At 36.8% G+C, this 22,004-nt stretch overlaps 1 protein-coding gene across 2 annotated transcripts in view; it reads right to left on the reverse strand.

The window, feature by feature from the left end:
• Nucleotides 1-733: 733 nt before the first annotated feature.
• Nucleotides 734-22,004, reverse strand: part of CALCB (calcitonin related polypeptide beta) — a 64,993-nt gene continuing 43,722 nt past the window's right edge. The window contains exons 4-5 of one of the 2 annotated variants that reach the window (XM_069968007.1): nucleotides 17,601-17,788; nucleotides 734-1,181 (exon numbers count right to left, since the gene is read on the reverse strand). In XM_069968007.1, the coding sequence (XP_069824108.1) occupies nucleotides 17,626-17,788 (163 nt within the window). In that variant the 3' untranslated portion in view covers nucleotides 734-1,181; nucleotides 17,601-17,625. The remainder of the gene's footprint in view (nucleotides 1,182-17,600; nucleotides 17,789-22,004) is intronic. The other variant, XM_069968006.1, reaches the window with a different exon arrangement.

Below are 22,004 nucleotides of genomic sequence, written 5' to 3' on the forward strand. Positions count from 1 at the left end.
CACTGATACAAGATGGAGGAGGAGGAGGAGAGGTCACTGATACAAGATGGAGGAGGAGGAGGAGAGGTCACTGATACAAGATGGAGGAGGAGGAGGAGAGGTCACTGATACAAGATGGAGGAGGAGAGGTCACTGATACAAGATGGAGGAGGAGGAGGAGAGGTCACTGATATAAGATGGAGGAGGAGGAGTCACTGATATAAGATGGAGGAGAAGAGGTCACTGATATAAGATGGAGGAGGAGAGGTCACTGATATAAGATGGAGGAGGAGGAGGAGAGGTCACTGATATAAGATGGAGGAGGAGAGGTCACTGATATAAGATGGAGGAGGAGAGGTCACTGATACAAGATGGAGGAGGAGGAGAGGTCACTGATATAAGATGGAGGAGGAGGAGGAGGAGGAGAGGTCACTGAAATAAGATGGAGGAGGAGGAGAGGTCACTGATACAAGATGGAGGAGGAGGAGGAGAGGTCACTGATACAAGATGGAGGAGGAGGAAGAGAGGTCACTGATACAAGATGGAGGAGGAGTCACTGATATAAGATGGAGGAGGAGGAGATGTCATTATTGTAAACATGGTGTTGATCGCCATCTCCTCCCATGTGTTATAACCCCATCCCCCCCCCCCCCCCCCCTGGTATTTATAACCTGAAGCATGAAGTGGATAAAGAAAGGAGAGCAGGAGCGGCGCTGTATCTAAAATACTTTTTTAATCTTGCTGAAATTCACAATTGATACAATGTTTAATTCTATTAGTAACATACTGTACAATCATGTCAATCCAATGTTTTTACGGCAAGGCACGGTGCACCATCACTCCGCCCTGAGAGACCTCTAGGGTATGTCCCCGAGGGCCACGCAGGGCCGCGCAGCCCCACCACAAGCAGCGGGAGTCGCCCACAATGTAAAGAACCAATGGATGCCGTCAGATTTTATTTTGAAATATAAGATATAAAAAGAATAGAATCATCTGATTGTAATAAATACGTCTCTCTCTCTTTTATACAATAAATAACAGAAATTCGCTAGCGATGTCTAAAAAATGCAAAACAAAATGAAAAAAATGAGTCTCGGATCGGATGCAGAACGGTTCTGTTTTGGCCTTCGTGATGTGTTTTTTTTTGGAAGAAAGTTGAATTATCATTTTCATGGCAATCTAAAAAAGAGGAAAATAAAAACCTATTACAATTTGTAGAAAAAAATTATTTAACCTTTTAGTATATCCGATCGTATCACCCTGCTCTCCCCTATATGATATCTGCTGTGTGCTGTCCCCTGTATATCCTATGAGATGCAGCTTCACCCTGCTCTCCCCTGTATATCTGCTGTGTGTACTCCCCAGTATATCCTATGAGATGCAGCTTCACCCTGCTCTCCCCTGTAAATCTACTGTGTGCTGTCCCCAGTATATCCTATGAGATGCAGCTTCACCCTGCTCTCCTGTAGATCTGCTGTGTGCAGTCCCCAGTATATCCTATGAGATGCAGCCTCACCCTGCTCTCCCCTATATGTATTACTACTACTAGTTATTGGGTTAGTGATATTATTACTAGTTATTAAATTAGTGATATTACTACTACTAGTTATTAGATTAGTGATATTACTACTAGTTGTAGGTTAGTGATATTACTTCTACTAGTTGTTAGGTTAGTGATATAACTACTAGTTAGATTAATGATATTACTACTACTAATTATTATGTTAGTAATATTAAGGTTAGTGATATTTTTACTACTAGTTATTAGGTTAGTGATATTACTACTAGTTATAAGGTTAGTGATATTACTAGTTATTAGATTAGTGATATTACTACTAGTTTAGTGATATTACTACTACTAGTTATTAGTTTAGTGATATTACTACTAGTTATTAGATTAGTGATATTACTACTAGTTGTTAGGTTAGTGATATTGCTACTAGTTAGATTAATGATATTACTACTACTAATTATTATGTTAGTAATATTAAGGTTAGTGATATTTTTACTACTAGTTATTAGGTTAGTGATATTACTACTAGTTATTAGGTTAGTGATATTACAACTAGTTGTTAGGTTAGTGATATTACTACTAGTTGTTAGGTTAGTGATATTACTACTAGATATTAGGTTATTATTATAGGTTATTATTATATTATATTATAGGTTATTATTATATTATATTATAATATTAAGGTTAGTGATATTTTTACTACTAGATATTAGGTTAGTGTTATTACTTCTAGTTATTAGTTTAGTGATATTACTTCTAGTTATTAGTTTAGTGATATTACTACTAGTTATTAGGTTAGTGATATTACTACTAGTTATTAGTTTAGTGATATTACTACTAGTTATTAGCTTAGTGATATTACTACTAGATATTAGGTTAGTGTTATTACTTCTAGTTATTAGTTTAGTGATATTACTACTAGTTATTAGTTTAGTGATATTACTACTAGTTATTAGGTTAGTGATATTACAACTAGTTGTTAGGTTAGTGATATTACAACTAGTTGTTAGATTAGTGATATTAATAGCTGTTATAAGGTAAATGATATTACTACTAGTTATAAGGTTAGTGATATTACTACTAGTTGTTAGGTTAGTGATATTACTACTAGATATTAGGTTATTATTATAGGTTATTATTATATTATATTATAGGTTATTATTATATTATATTATAATATTAAGGTTAGTGATATTTTTACTACTAGTTATTAGGTTAGTGTTATTACTTCTAGTTATTAGTTTAGTGATATTACTACTAGTTATTAGTTTAGTGATATTACTACTAGTTATTAGGTTAGTGATATTACAACTAGTTGTTAGGTTAGTGATATTACTACTAGATATTAGGTTATTATTATAGGTTATTATTATATTATATTATAGGTTATTATTATATTATATTATAATATTAAGGTTAGTGATATTTTTACTACTAGATATTAGGTTAGTGTTATTACTTCTAGTTATTAGTTTAGTGATATTACTTCTAGTTATTAGTTTAGTGATATTACTACTAGTTATTAGGTTAGTGATATTACTACTAGTTGTTAGGTTAGTGATATTACAACTAGTTGTTAGATTAGTGATATTACTAGTTGTTGTTTAGTTATGTTACTACTAGTTGTTAGATTAGTGATATTAATAGCTGTTATAAGGTAAATGATATTACTACTAGTTATAAGGTTAGTGATATTACTACTAGTTGTTAGGTTAGTGATATTACTACTAGATATTAGGTTATTATTATAGGTTATTATTATATTATATTATAGGTTATTATTATATTATATTATAATATTAAGGTTAGTGATATTTTTACTACTAGTTATTAGGTTAGTGTTATTACTTCTAGTTATTAGTTTAGTGATATTACTACTAGTTATTAGTTTAGTGATATTACTACTAGTTATTAGGTTAGTGATATTACAACTAGTTGTTAGGTTAGTGATATTACTACTAGATATTAGGTTAGTGATATTACTACTACTAGTTATTAGGTTAGTGATATTACTACTAGTTATTAGGTTAGTGATATTACTACTAGTTATTAGGTTAGTGATATTACTAGTTAGCTTAGTGATATTACTACTGGTTGTTAGATTAGTGATATTACTACTACTACTAGTTGTTGTTCGGTTAGTGATAACTACTAGTTATTAGGTTAGTGATATTACTACTACTAGTTATTAGATTAGTGATATTACTACTGGTTGTTAGATTAGTGATATTACTACTGGTTGTTAGATTAGTGATATTACTACTACTAGTTATTAGATTAGTGATATTACTACTACTAGTTATTAGATTAGTGATATTACTACTGGTTGTTTAGTGATATTACTACTACTAGTTGTTGTTGTTAGATTAGTTATATTATTACTAGTTGTTAGATTAGTGATATTACTAGTTGTTGTTTAGTTATGTTACTACTAGTTGTTAGATTAGTGATATTAATAGCTGTTATAAGGTAAATGATATTACTACTAGTTATAAGGTTAGTGATATTACTACTAGTTGTTAGGTTAGTGATATTACTACTAGATATTAGGTTATTAGTATAGGTTATTATTATATTATATTATAGGTTATTATTATATTATATTATAATATTAAGGTTAGTGATATTTTTACTACTAGTTATTAGGTTAGTGTTATTACTTCTAGTTATTAGTTTAGTGATATTACTACTAGTTATTAGTTTAGTGATATTACTACTAGTTATTAGGTTAGTGATATTACTTCTAGTTATTAGTTTAGTGATATTACTACTAGTTATTAGGTTAGTGATATTACAACTAGTTGTTAGGTTAGTGATATTACTACTAGATATTAGGTTAGTGATATTACTACTACTAGATATTAGGTTAGTGATATTACTACTACTAGTTATTAGGTTAGTGATATTACTACTAGTTATTAGGTTAGTGATATTACTACTAGATATTAGGTTAGTGATATTACTACTACTAGTTATTAGGTTAGTGATATTACTTCTAGTTATTAGGTTAGTGATATTACTACAACTAGTTATTAGGTTAGTGATATTACTACTAGTTATTAGCTTAGTGATATTACTACTAGTTATTAGGTTAGTGATATTACTACTAGTTAGCTTAGTGATATTACTACTGGTTGTTAGATTAGTGATATTACTACTACTACTAGTTGTTGTTCGGTTAGTGATATTACTACTAGTTATTAGATTAGTGATATTACTACTACTAGTTGTTGTTCGGTTAGTGATAACTACTAGTTATTAGGTTAGTGATATTACTACTACTAGTTATTAGATTAGTGATATTACTACTGGTTGTTTAGTGATATTACTACTACTAGTTGTTGTTGTTAGATTAGTTATATTATTACTAGTTGTTAGATTAGTGATATTACTAGTTGTTGTTTAGTTATGTTACTACTAGTTGTTAGATTAGTGATATTAATAGCTGTTATAAGGTAAATGATATTACTACTAGTTATAAGGTTAGTGATATTACTACTAGTTTTTATTTGATTAGTGATATTACTACTAGTAATAAAGTTAGTGATATTACTAGTTATTAGATTAGTGATATTACTACTAGTTTAGTGATATTACTACTACTACTACTACTACTACTAGTTATTAGTTTAGTGATATTACTACTAGTTATTAGTTTAGTGATATTACTACTAGTTATTAGTTTAGTGATATTACTACTAGTTTAGTGATATTACTACTACTACTAGTTATTAGATTAGTGATATTACTACTAGTTTAGTGATATTACTACTACTACTAGTTATTAGTTTAGTGATATTACTACTAGTTATAAGGTTAGTGATATTACTACTACTAATTAGATTAGTGATACTACTAGTATTACTAGTTATGAGGTTATTATTGGGTTAACAGCATTAGTACTGGTTGTAGGTTGGTGGTGGTAATAATAATAATAATAATGATACCACCAACCTACAACTTGTACTAATGCTACTAACCCAAAACCTAGTAATATTAATACTAACCTAGCATAATAATAATATTTATTGTTATTATTATTATTATTGGTTAGTATTATTACTGCTAGTTATTGGGTTAGTAGCATTAGTACTAGTTGTAGGTTGGTGGTGGTATTATTATTATTATTATTATTATTATTATCAGCCTACAACTAGTACTAATACTACTAACCCAATAACTAGTAATAATACTAACCTAGCATCATAATAATACCAACCTACAACTAGTACTAATGCTGGTAACCCAATAACTAGTAGTAATAATACTTACCTAACCTAATATTATTAATAATATAAATAATAATAGGCTAGGTTAGTATTATTACTAGTTATTGGGTTAGTAGCATTAGTACTAGTTGTAGGTGTGTATTATTATGATGCTAGGTTAGTATTATTACTAGTTATTGGGTTAGTAGCATTAGTACTAGTTGTGTGTATTGAAATGATGCTAAGTTAGTATTACTACTAGTTATTGGGTTAGTAGCATTAGTACTAGTTGTAGGTGTGTATTATTATTATTATTATGATGATGCTAGGTTAGTATTACTACTAGTTATTGGGTTAGTAGCATTAGTACTAGTTGTAGGTGTGTATTATTATTATTATTATGATGATGCTAGGTTAGTATTACTACTAGTTATTGGGTTAGTAGCATTAGTACTAGTTGTAGGTGTGTATTATTATGATGATGCTAGGTTAGTATTATTACTAGTTATTGGGTTAGTAGCATTAGTACTAGTTGTAGGTGTGTATTATGATGCTAGGTTAGTATTACTACTAGTTATTGGGTTAGTAGCATTAGTACTAGTTGTAGGTGTGTATTAATATGATGATGCTAGGTTAGTATTATTACTAGTTATTGGGTTAGTAGCATTAGTACTAGTTGTAGTTGTGTATTATTATTATGATGCTAGGTTAGTATTATTACTAGTTATTGGGTTAGTAGCATTAGTACTAGTTGTAGGTGTGTATTATTATGATGATGCTAGGTTAGTATTATTACTAGTTATTGGGTTAGTAGCATTAGTACTAGTTGTGTGTATTGTAATGATGCTAGGTTAGTATTACTACTAGTTATTGGGTTAGTAGCATTAGTACTAGTTGTAGGTGTGTATTATTATGATGCTAGGTTAGTATTATTACTAGTTATTGGGTTAGTAGCATTAGTACTAGTTGTAGGTGTGTATTATTATGATGATGCTAGGTTAGTATTATTACTAGTTATTGGGTTAGTAGCATTAGTACTAGTTGTAGGTGTGTATTATGATGCTAGGTTAGTATTACTACTAGTTATTGGGTTAGTAGCATTAGTACTAGTTGTAGGTGTGTATTATTATGATGATGCTAGGTTAGTATTACTACTAGTTATTGGGTTAGTAGCATTAGTACTAGTTGTAGGTGTGTATTATTATGATGATGCTAGGTTAGTATTATTACTAGTTATTGGGTTAGTAGCATTAGTACTAGTTGTAGGTGTGTATTATTATGATGCTAGGTTAGTATTACTAGTTATTGGGTTAGTAGCATTAGTACTAGTTGTAGGTGTGTATTATTATGATGATGCTAGGTTAGTATTACTACTAGTTATTGGGTTAGTAGCATTAGTACTAGTTGTAGGTGTGTATTATGATGCTAGGTTAGTATTACTACTAGTTATTGGGTTAGTAGCATTAGTACTAGTTGTAGGTGTGTATTATTATGATGATGCTAGGTTAGTATTACTACTAGTTATTGGGTTAGTAGCATTAGTACTAGTTGTAGGTGTGTATTATGATGATGATGCTAGGTTAGTATTATTACTAGTTATTGGGTTAGTAGCATTAGTACTAGTTGTGTGTATTGTAATGATGCTAGGTTAGTATTATTACTAGTTATTGGGTTAGTAGCATTATTACTAGTTGTAGGTGTGTATTATTATGATGATAGGTTAGTATTACTACTAGTTATTGGGTTAGTAGCATTAGTACTAGTTGTAGGTGTGTATTGTAATGATGCTAGGTTAGTATTATTACTAGTTATTGGGTTAGTAGCATTAGTACTAGTTGTAGGTGTGTATTGTAATGATGCTAGGTTAGTATTACTACTAGTTATTGGGTTAGTAGCATTAGTACTAGTTGTAGGTGTGTATTATGATGCTAGGTTAGTATTACTACTAGTTATTGGGTTAGTAGCATTAGTACTAGTTGTAGGTGTGTATTATGATGATGATGCTAGGTTAGTATTATTACTAGTTATTGGGTTAGTAGCATTAGTACTAGTTGTAGGTGTGTATTATGATGATGATGCTAGGTTAGTATTATTACTAGTTATTGGGTTAGTGTATTATGAGTAATTATAATTACCGGGGGGATTTGTATTGGGTTAGTAGTTATTATTAGGCTAGTATCCCTGGGTATGCTGCCCTGTAGTATCCAGGTTGATGTGGTCAGCAGCCGTATCTAGGAGGCTAGGAGACTAGGAGACTAGGAGGCTGGACTGACCGGACGCCACGCCGCCCCTCCCCCCTCCGTCATGGTGACTCAGATGAAGAGGGGGGAAGACACTTTCCTTAAACCTATTGTTAAGTCTGGATAAGAGGAGAGGATGTTACACGTAGAGATGTAGCAGAGAGGAGTCTGTCAGGGAAGATCTCCGACTGCTCCCGGTGTTGGGATTCGCACTGGGGCTAGCGTCAGGACGAGCGTCCCCCCCCCCTTTATCTTTATACCTAATCTGGGGGTCACACTATTAGTCCCATAATCCGGGGGTCACACTATTAGTCCCATAATCCGGGGGTCACACTATTAGTCCCATAATCCGGGGGTCACACTATTAGTCCCATAATCCGGGGGTCACGCTGAGTCCCATAATCCGGGGGTCACACTATTAGTCCCATAATCCGGGGGTCACATTATTAGTCCCATAATCAGGGGGTCACACTATTAGTCCCATAATCCGGGGGTCACACTATTAGTCCCATAATGCGGAGGTCACACTATTAGTCCCATAATGCGGAGGTCACACTATTAGTCCCATAATCCGGGGGTCACATTATTAGTCCCATAATCCGGGGGTCACACTATTAGTCCCATAGTGCGGGGGTCACACTATTAGTCCCATAATCCAGGGGTCACACTATTAGTCCCATAATGCGGAGGTCACACTATTAGTCCCATATTGCGGGGGTCACACTATTAGTCCCATAGTGCGGGGGTCACACTATTAGTCCCATAATCCGGGGGTCACACTATTAATCCCATAATCCGGGGGTCACACTATTAGTCCCATAATCCGGGGGTCACACTATTAGTCCCATAATCCGGGGGTCACATTATTAGTCCCATAATCCGGGGGTCACACTATTAGTCCCATAATCCGGGGGTCACACTATTAGTCCCATAATCCGGGGGTCACATTATTAGTCCCATAATCCGGGGGTCACACTATTAGTCCCATAATCCGGGGGTCACACTATTAGTCCCATAATGCGGAGGTCACACTATTAGTCCCATAATGCGGGGGTCACACTATTAGTCCCATAGTGCGGGGGTCACACTATTAGTCCCATAATCCAGGGGTCACACTATTAATCCCATAATCCGGGGGTCACACTATTAGTCCCATAATCCTGGGGTCACACTATTAGTCCCATAATCCGGGGGTCACACTATTAGTCCCATAATCCTGGGGTCACACTATTAGTCCCATAATCCGGGGGTCACACTATTAGTCCCATAATCCGGGGGTCACACTATTAGTCCCATAATGCGGGGGTCACACTATTAGTCCCATAATCCGGGGGTCACACTATTAGTCCCATAATGCGGGGGTCACACTATTAGTCCCATAATCCGGGGGTCACACTATTAGTCCCATAATCCTGGGGTCACACTATTAGTCCCATAATCCGGGGGTCACACTATTAGTCCCATAATCCGGGGGTCACACTATTAGTCCCATAATCCGGGGGTCACACTATTAGTCCCATAATCCGGGGGTCACGCTGAGTCCCATAATCCGGGGGTCACACTATTAGTCCCATAATCCGGGGGTCACACTATTAGTCCCAGTTGTTTCTCTCTGAGCTTTTTTGGAGCAGAGAGAAGTATACGGTGACTGTCCGTCCTGTATATTACAGTATGGTCTATTCTTTCTATTCTATTATAGGGTATTATACTGTAGCACCCAGGCTGGCACTTATACTCCCCAGTGTTGTCATTCCGGTACTCCGGCACCAATGCATCTCTATGGGAGCACTCTAACAGAGCGGAAAAATGAAGACACCGAGTCCTGGGCGTAGGACCCAGGGGGATCCGAAGCCATGGGAGCACCGGAATGATGCTGCTCCGGGGGAGAGCAATCATCATGGGTGAGTATACAGTATGTGCCTGTCTGCAGCGGGGGACCACTTTATATTATACTGCATTTTTATATGAGCCATGAAATCCCAGTGTATTATACTTCTTATATAGGTATTATACTGTCATCCTATAATTACAGGATCTCATATTGTTATTATAGGAAATGACATTAAAATGACATATTATAGTCTATTACTCCACATATTACAGCACATTAGATTACATATTTATATTATATCTTATTTTATTACCCGTTTCATCATCTGGTTTTATCAGGTTACATATTGTTATACATTATATTACTGTATTCTAGGACATATAATACTGTATTCTAGGCCATATTATATTATATTCCTGTATTCTAGGACATATTATATTCCTGTATTCTAGGACATATTATATTATAGTCCTGTATTCTAGGACATATATTCCTGTATTCTAGGACATATTATATTCCTGTATTCTAGGCCATATTATATTATATTCCTGTATTCTAGGACATATTATATTCCTGTATTCTAGGACATATTATATTATAGTCCTGTATTCTAGGACATATATTCCTGTATTCTAGGACATATTATATTATATTCCTGTATTCTAGGACATATTATATTATATTCCTGTATTCTAGGACATATTATATTATATTCCTGTATTCTAGGCCATATTATATTCCTGTATTCTAGGACACATTATATTATATTCCTGTATTCTAGGACATATATTACTGTATTCTAGGACACATTATATTATATTCCTGTATTCTAGGACATATTATATTATATTCCTGTATTCTAGGACATATTATATTATATTCCTGTATTCTAGGCCATATTATATTCCTGTATTCTAGGACACATTATATTATATTCCTGTATTCTAGGACATATATTACTGTATTCTAGGACACATTATATTATATTCCTGTATTCTAGGACACATTATATTATATTCCTGTATTCTAGGACATATAATACTGTATTCTAGGCCATATTATATTATATTCCTGTATTCTAGGACATATTATATTCCTGTATTCTAGGACATATTATATTCCTGTATTCTAGGACATATATTCCTGTATTCTAGGCCATATTATATTATATTCCTGTATTCTAGGACATATTATATTATATTCCTGTATTCTAGGACACATTATATTATATTCCTGTATTCTAGGACATATAATACTGTATTCTAGGCCATATTATATTCCTGTATTCTAGGCCATATAATACTGTATTCTAGGACATATTATATTCCTGTATTCTAGGACATATAATACTGTATTCTAGGACATATTATATTATATTCCTGTATTCTAGGACATATTATATTCCTGTATTCTAGGCCATATTATATTCCTGTATTCTAGGACATATAATACTGTATTCTAGGACATATTATATTCCTGTATTCTAGGACATATAATACTGTATTCTAGGACATATTATATTCCTGTATTCTAGGACATATATTACTGTATTCTAGGACATATTATATTATATTCCTGTATTCTAGGCCATATTATATTATATTCCTGTATTCTAGGACATATTATATTATATTACTGTATTCTAGGACATATAATACTGTATTCTAGGCCATATTATATTCCTGTATTCTAGGCCATATAATACTGTATTCTAGGACATATTATATTCCTGTATTCTAGGACATATATTACTGTATTCTAGGACATATTATATTATATTCCTGTATTCTAGGACATATTATATTCCTGTATTCTAGGACATATTATATTCCTGTATTCTAGGCCATATATTATATTCCTGTATTCTAGGACATATATTCCTGTATTCTAGGACATATTATATTATATTCCTGTATTCTAGGACATATTATATTATATTCCTGTATTCTAGGCCATATTATATTCCTGTATTCTAGGACACATTATATTATATTCCTGTATTCTAGGACATATATTACTGTATTCTAGGACACATTATATTATATTCCTGTATTCTAGGACACATTATATTATATTCCTGTATTCTAGGACATATAATACTGTATTCTAGGCCATATTATATTATATTCCTGTATTCTAGGACATATTATATTCCTGTATTCTAGGACATATTATATTCCTGTATTCTAGGACATATATTCCTGTATTCTAGGCCATATTATATTATATTCCTGTATTCTAGGACATATTATATTATATTCCTGTATTCTAGGCCATATTATATTATATTCCTGTATTCTAGGACATATATTACTGTATTCTAGGACATATTATATTATATTCCTGTATTCTAGGCCATATTATATTATATTCCTGTATTCTAGGACATATTATATTATATTACTGTATTCTAGGACATATAATACTGTATTCTAGGCCATATTATATTCCTGTATTCTAGGCCATATAATACTGTATTCTAGGACATATTATATTCCTGTATTCTAGGACATATATTACTGTATTCTAGGACATATTATATTATATTCCTGTATTCTAGGACATATTATATTCCTGTATTCTAGGCCATATTATATTCCTGTATTCTAGGACATATAATACTGTATTCTAGGACATATTATATTCCTGTATTCTAGGACATATAATACTGTATTCTAGGACATATTATATTCCTGTATTCTAGGACATATATTACTGTATTCTAGGACATATTATATTATATTCCTGTATTCTAGGCCATATTATATTATATTCCTGTATTCTAGGACATATTATATTATATTCCTGTATTCTAGGACATATATTACTGTATTCTAGGACACATTATATTATATTCCTGTATTCTAGGACACATTATATTATATTACTGTATTCTAGGACATATAATACTGTATTCTAGGCCATATTATATTATATTCCTGTATTCTAGGACATATTATATTATATTCCTGTATTCTAGGACATATTATATTCCTGTATTCTAGGACACATTATATTATATTCCTGTATTCTAGGACATATAATACTGTATTCTAGGCCATATTATATTATATTCCTGTATTCTAGGACATATTATATTATAGTCCTGTATTCTAGGACATATATTACTGTATTCTAGGACATATTATATTATATTCCTGTATTCTAGGACATATATTATATTCCTGTATTCTAGGACATATAATACTGTATTCTAGGCCATATTATATTATATTCCTGTATTCTAGGACATATTATATTCCTGTATTCTAGGACATATATTACTGTATTCTAGGACATATTATATTATATTCCTGTATTCTAGGACACATTATATTATATTCCTGTATTCTAGGACATATTATATTCCTGTATTCTAGGACACATTATATTATATTCCTGTATTCTAGGACATATAATACTGTATTCTAGGACATATTATATTATATTCCTGTATTCTAGGACACATTATATTATATTCCTGTATTCTAGGACACATTATATTATATTCCTGTATTCTAGGACATATTATATTATAGTCCTGTATTCTAGGACACATTATATTATATTCCTGTATTCTAGGACATATTATATTATAGTCCTGTATTCTAGGACATATATTACTGTATTCTAGGACACATTATATTATATTCCTGTATTCTAGGCCATATTATATTCCTGTATTCTAGGCCATATTATATTCCTGTATTCTAGGCCATATATTACTGTATTCTAGGACACATTATATTATATTCCTGTATTCTAGGACATATATTACTGTATTCTAGGACACATTATATTATATTCCTGTATTCTAGGACACATTATATTATAGTCCTGTATTCTAGGACATATATTACTGTATTCTAGGACACATTATATTATATTCCTGTATTCTAGGACACATTATATTATATTCCTGTATTCTAGGACATATAATACTGTATTCTAGGCCATATTATATTATATTCCTGTATTCTAGGACATATTATATTATAGTCCTGTATTCTAGGACATATATTACTGTATTCTAGGACATATTATATTATATTCCTGTATTCTAGGACATATATTATATTCCTGTATTCTAGGACATATAATACTGTATTCTAGGCCATATTATATTATATTCCTGTATTCTAGGACATATTATATTCCTGTATTCTAGGACATATATTACTGTATTCTAGGACATATTATATTATATTCCTGTATTCTAGGACACATTATATTATATTCCTGTATTCTAGGACATATTATATTCCTGTATTCTAGGACACATTATATTATATTCCTGTATTCTAGGACATATAATACTGTATTCTAGGACATATTATATTATATTCCTGTATTCTAGGACACATTATATTATATTCCTGTATTCTAGGACATATAATACTGTATTCTAGGACATATTATATTATATTCCTGTATTCTAGGACACATTATATTATATTCCTGTATTCTAGGACACATTATATTATATTCCTGTATTCTAGGACATATTATATTATAGTCCTGTATTCTAGGACACATTATATTATATTCCTGTATTCTAGGACATATTATATTATAGTCCTGTATTCTAGGACATATATTACTGTATTCTAGGACACATTATATTATATTCCTGTATTCTAGGCCATATTATATTCCTGTATTCTAGGCCATATTATATTCCTGTATTCTAGGCCATATATTACTGTATTCTAGGACACATTATATTATATTCCTGTATTCTAGGACATATATTACTGTATTCTAGGACACATTATATTATATTCCTGTATTCTAGGACACATTATATTATAGTCCTGTATTCTAGGACATATATTACTGTATTCTAGGACACATTATATTATATTCCTGTATTCTAGGACACATTATATTATATTCCTGTATTCTAGGACATATATTACTGTATTCTAGGACATATTATATTATATTACTGTATTCTAGGACATATATTACTGTATTCTAGGACATATATTACTGTATTCTAGGACATATTATATTATATTACTGTATTCTAGGACATATATTACTGTATTCTAGGACATATATTACTGTATTCTAGGCCATATTATATTATATTCCTGTATTCTAGGACATATATTACATTCCTGTATTCTAGGACATATATTACTGTATTCTAGGACACATTATATTATATTCCTGTATTCTAGGACATATATTACATTCCTGTATTCTAGGACATATATTACTGTATTCTAGGCCATATTATATTATATTCCTGTATTCTAGGACATATTAATGTATTCTAGAACATATATTATACTAGAAAATGTACCCCGCACTGCCCGGGTATAAAGTGTCAGTGTGTTAATTAGATTTGTTCCAAGGTCGCCCAGGAGGCCAATCTATGCCCCCCCCCCCCCCCCTTTTTTTTAAAGGGGAAATTGCAAGGAGCCCGATATACCCCTATATGCAGTTCTGCACTGTTTATGTAAATTGTAGCTTATGCACATTAGCAAACTCAAAACTTTAAACATCCTTAATACCTAAAAGCCAAACTGAGATGTCATGCGATCAGACTGTATATACAGCCTGGTTATATACAACATTGTCAGTGTTATATACAGCCAGGTTATATACAACATTGGCAGTGTTATACAGTATACAGCCTGGTTATGTACAACATTGGCAGTGTTATATACAGCCTGGTTATATAAAACATTGGCAGTGTTATATACAGAGCCTGGTTATATACAACATTGGCAGTGTTATATACAGAGCCTGGTTATATAAAACATTGGCAGTGTTATATACAGAGCCTGGTTATATACAACATTGGCAGTGTTATATACAGAGCCTGGTTATATACAACATTGGCAGTGTTATATACAGAGCCTGGTTATATACAACATTGGCAGTGTTATATACAGCCTGGTTATATACAACATTGGCAGTGTTATATACAGCCTGGTTATATACAACATTGGCAGTGTTATATACAGCCTGGTTATATACAACATTGGCAGTGTTATTGCCAGGTGCATAGACATAAAGATTTTTACCTGATACAACTCTGGAGCAGCAACATACAATTGTCCATGTAGAAAACATACAGAATCCAGATTTATGCCACCATCTGCAGCGATCAGCCTTGGGCCTTTTTTATTGTCATTGCAAATGGTGCTTAACAGGAAACTGCAATCCTCTAAAAGATAGTGGAATTTGTGTATAACAAAGCGCTGCGGAATCTGTTGGCGCTATACAAATACATTTTTTATTATTATTATTATTATTATTATTATTACTAGAGATGAGCTAACCTCGAGCATGCTCGAGTCGATCCGAACCCAAACTTTCCGCATTTGATTAGCGGTGGCTGCTGAAGTTGGATAAAGCCCTAAGGCTATGTGGAAAACATGGATATAGTCATTTGCTGTATCCATGTTTTCCAGACAACCTTAGAGCTTTATCCAAGTTCAGCAGCCCCAGCTAATCAAATGCCGATCGTTCGGGTTCGGATCTACCCGAACCCGGTTCGCTCATCTCTAATTATTACCTGTAGTGTATAGTTGGAGGGGTTCTGCATACCTAAAGTGTATAGTTTTTAGGGGTCCTGTATACCTGTAGTATTTAGTTGGTGAAGGTGCTGTATACCTGTAGTGTAGAGTTGGGGGACCCAGTATACCTGTAGTGTATAGTTTGGGGGTCCTGTATACCTGTTATGTATAGTTGTTGAAGGTGCTGTATACCTGTAGTGCAGAGTTGGGGGGGTCCTGTACTCCTGTAGTGTATAGTTGGTGGAGGTGTAGTGTATAGTTTGGGGATCCTGTGTACCTGTAGTATATAGTTGGTGAAGGTGCTGTATAGCTGTAGTGTATAGCTTTTTTTTGGGGGGGGGTCCTGTATACCTGTACTGTATAGTTTTGGGGGTCCTGTATACCTGTAGTATATAGTTGGTGGAGGTCCTGTATCCCTGTAGTATATAGCTTTGGGGCCCTGTATACCTGTAGTGTATAGTTTTGGGGGTCCTGTATACCTTTACTGTATAGTTTTTTTTGGGGGGGGGGGTTCCTGTATACCTGTAGTATATAGTTGGTGGAGGTTCTGTATCCCTGAAGTATATAGTGGGTGGAGGTCCTCTATACCTGTAGTGCATAGTTTTGGGGGTCCTGTATACCTTTAGTGTATAGTTGGAGTAGGGTGTCCTTTATACCTGTAGTATATAGTTGGTGGAGGTCCTGTGTACCTGTAGTGTATAGTTTTGGAGTCCTGTATACCTGTAGTGTCCTGTATACCTGTACTGTATAGTTGAAGTAGGGGGTCTAACATATATTTTTGTGGATCTGTTGTAAGGCAGCCACCTTAGCAACCAATCAGATCCCAGCGAAAATGAAAGTAGTAATCCTATTGGTTGCTAAGGCTTCCAACTGCTGTTTCTGCTGGGGAGCTGCAGCTAATTATATCACCTGTGTGTGCAGTGAGGAGATTCTTTCATTCATTTTCTGTGGGGCGCTCCTCCCCCTCCCCTCCTGTACATCTGGCGGGGACGGGACCTTCGCAATAACCTTCCCGGGCACCCAATGTATCTGTGGGCCAAATTTGAAGTCAAACGGTTCAGGCGTTTGGAAGTCTATACGGGACGGACAGGCAGACAGACTGACTTTCATTTTTATGATATAGATTAGTGTATTCTAGGACACATATTATATATTATATTTGTGGATTCTAGGACACATTATATTATATTGGTGGATTCTATAACACATTATATTATCATCTAGTTAATTATATAACATGGTATTTTATATTATATCTGTGTGTTATTTTACATCCCTGGAATCCTGGAAAATTACCATATTCCTGATGTCTCGGTGAAGTTTAGACGTGGAGGCTTCGTCTTCTCCTGCCAAAAGCTTTAGAGCCGACATTGGTGGGCACAAAATTACTCTTCACCATCCCCCCTGACCTGCTGAGGAAGTCCGCCAGGCGGTGGGTGACGCAGGTGGCTGTGTTGCACGCTCTCTTCTGTGCGGTTATGTTGCTGCGAGAGTCAAAGTGAAACAAAAGAATTATAAGATAATAAGAACACTAAATAGAGACCGAGAAATCATGACAGGACATTCTGGAAGTTTCCCAGTCACTAGCAGGACACAAGCTCCTGACAGCCCTTCTAGCCCTGCTGGCCCACTGATTCCACACAATGTATCGGGAGAAGTGATTTCCCATCACAAACCAATCAAATCGCCTCAAATTGTAACATTGTTAACGTTTAACCCATCGCACCAGACAAGAAGCATCTGAGACAAGAGTTACACAAGCCAGAATCACCGAGAAGAGGCGACCACACACACAAGACATCCAGCCACCAACATCACAGAGAAGAGGTGACAACACACACACAACAAGACATCCAGCCACCACCATCACCGAGAATAGGTGACAACACACACACAACAAGACATCCAGCCACCACCATCACCAAGAAGAGGCGACAACACACACACAACAAGACATCCAGCCACCACCAGCACCAAGAAGAGGCGACAACACACACACAACAAGACATCCGGCCACCACCATCACCAAGAAGAGGCGACCACACACAAAAAGACATCCAGCCACCACCATCACTGAGAAGAGGTGACCACACACAACAAGACATCCGGCCACCACCATCACTAAGAAGAGGCGACCACACACAAAAAGACATCCAGCCACCACCATCACTGAGAAGAGGTGACCACACACAACAAGACATCCGGCCACCAGCATTACCAAGAATAGGCGACCACACACGCAAGACATCCAGCCACCAGCATCACCAAGAAGAGGCGACCAAACACACACAACAAGACATCCAGCCATCACCAAGTAGAGGCTACCACACACAACAAGACATCCAGCCACCACCATGACCAAGTAGGGGTGGACACACACAGAACTAGACATCCAGCCACCACCATCACCGAGAAGAGAAAACCACACACACAAGACATCCAGCCACCACCATCACCTAGAAGAGGCGACAACACATACTCAAGACATCCAGCCACCACCATCACCGAGGAGTCTACACACTTAACAAGATATCCAGCTACCACCGTGACCGAGAAGAGGTGGACACACAGAACTAGACATCCAGCCACTACCATCACTGAGAAGACAAGATCACACACACAAGACATCCAGCCACCACCATCATGGAGAAAATGCGACCACACACACATGACATCCAGCCACCACCATCGCCAAGAAGAGGCGACCACACACACAAGATATCCAGCCACCACCATCACCGAGAAGATCACGCACACAAGACATCCAGCCACCACCATCATGGAGAAAATGCGACCACACACACACACGACATCCAGCCATCACCAAGAAGAGGTGACCACACACAAAACATCCTGCCACCAGCATTACCAAGAGTAGGCGACAACACACACAAGACATCCAGCCACTACCATCACCGAGAAGGGGCGACCACACACACAACATGACATCCAGCCACCACCATCACCGAGGAGTCCACAAACACAAGACATCCAGCCACCACCATGACCGAGAAGAGGTGGACACACACAGAACTAGACATCCAGCCACCACCATCACCGAGAAGAAAAGACCACACACACAAGACATCCAGCCACCACCATCATGGAGAAAATGCGACCACACACACACAAAACATCCAGCCACCACCATCACCAAGAAGAGGCGACCACGCACAAGAAGACATCCGGCCACCAGCATCACCAAGAATAGGCGACCACACACACAAGACATCCAGCCACCACCATCACCAAAAAGAGGCGACAACACACACACAAAAGACATCCAGCCACTACCATCACCGAAAAGAGGCGACAACACACACACAAAAAATCCAGCCACTACAATCACCGAGAAAAGGTGACCACACACACAACAAGACATCCAGCCACCACCATCACCAAGAAGAGGCGACCACCATCACCGAGAAGAGGCGACCACACACACAACAAGACATCCAGCCACTACCATCACCGTGAAGAGGCGACAACACACACACAACAAGACATCCAGCCACCACCATCACCGTGAAGAGGCGACAACACACACACAACAAGACATCCAGCCACCTCCATCACCAAGAAGAGGCGACAACACACACACAACAAGACATCCAGCCACCACCATCACCAATGAGTCCACAAACACAACAAGACATCCAGCTACCACCATGACCGAGAAGAGGCGACCACACACAACAAGACATCCAGCCACCACCATCACCGATTAGAGGTGACAACACACACACAAGACATCCAGCCACTACCATCACCGAGAAGAGGCGACCACACACACACAACATGACATCCAGCCACCACCATCACCGAGGAGTCCACAAACACAAGACATCCAGCCACCACCATGACCGAGAAGAGGTGGACACACACAGAACTAGCCATCCAGCCACCACCATCACCGAGAAGAAAAGACCACACACACAAGACATCCAGCCACCACCATCATGGAGAAAATGCGATCACACACGCAAGACATCCAGCCACCACCGAGAAGAGGCAACCACACACAACAAGTCATCCAGCCACTACCATCACCAAGAAGAGGCGACCACACACAACAAGACATGCAGCCGCCACCATCACCAAGAAGAGGCGACCACACACAACAAGACATCAAGCCACCACCATCACCAAGAAGAGGCGACAACACACACACAACAAGACATCCAGCCATCACTGAGAAGAGGCAACCACACACAACAAGACATCAAGCCACCACCATCACCGAGGAGTCCACAACAAGACATCCAGCCACCACCATCACCGAGAAGAGAAGACCACGCACAAGACATCCAGCCACCACCATCACTGAGAAGAGAAGACCACGCACAAGACATCCAGCCACCACCATCACCGAGAAGAGAAGACCACACACAAGACATCCAGCCACCACCATCACCGAGAAGAGGAGACCACACACACAAGACATCCAGCCACCACCATCACCGAGAACAGGCGACAACACATACAAAAGACATCCAGCCACCACCATCACCGAGAAGAGGCGACAACACACACAAAACAAGATATCCAGCCACCACCATTACCGAGGAGTCTACACACACAACAAGACATCCAGCCACCAGCATCACCGAGGAGTCCACAAACACAACAAGACATCCAGCCACCACCATCACCGAGAAGAGAAGACCACGCACAAGACATCCAGCCACCACCATCACCGAGAAGAGAAGACCACACACAAGACATCCAGCCACCACCATCACCGAGAAGAGGAGACCACACACACAAGACATCCAGCCACCACCATCATCGAGAACAGGCGACAACACATACAAAAGACATCCAGCCACCACCATCACCGAGAAGAGGCGACAACACACACAAAACAAGATATCCAGCCACCACCATTACCGAGGAGTCTACACACACAACAAGACATCCAGCCACCAGCATCACCGAGAAGAGGCGACAACACACACAACAAGATATCCAGCTACCAGCATCACAGAGAAGAGGCGACCACACAGACACACAACAAGATATCCAGCTACCAGCATCACAGAGAAGAGGCGACCACACACACAACAAGATATCCAGCTACCACTGTGACCGAGAAGAGGTGGACACACCCGGAACTAGACATCCAGCCACCACCATCACCAACAAGTCTCACAAACGTCTTTTTAGCAACATCGACTGCAGGACTAAACCAGGAGGAAAGAAGCCTGCACAGGTTTACTACTATCTAACACATGCAACAAATATCAGAGACTGTTACATCAGGAGACCAGTGCCCCGCACACCACCTTATACCCCCAGAGACTGTTACATCAGGAGACAAGTGCCCCGCACACCACCTTATACCTCCAGAGACTGTTACATCAGGAGACAAGTGCCCCGCACACCACCTTATACCCCCAGAGACTGTTACATCAGGAGATAAGTGCCCCGCACACCTTCTTATACCCCCAGAGACTGTTACATCAGGAGACCAGTGCCCCGCACACCTTCTTATACCCCCAGAGACTGTTACATCAGGAGACCAGTGCCCCGCACACCTTCTTATACCCCCAGAGACTGTTACATCAGGAGACAAGTGCCCCGCACACCTTCTTATACCCCCAGAGACTGTTACATCAGGAGATAAGTGCCCCGCACACCTTCTTATACCCCCAGAGACTGTTACATCAGGAGACCAGTGCCCCGCACACCTTCTTATAC

Source organism: Dendropsophus ebraccatus, chromosome 4 (genome assembly GCF_027789765.1).
Source record: "Dendropsophus ebraccatus isolate aDenEbr1 chromosome 4, aDenEbr1.pat, whole genome shotgun sequence".
Lineage (NCBI taxonomy): Eukaryota > Metazoa > Chordata > Amphibia > Anura > Hylidae > Dendropsophus > Dendropsophus ebraccatus.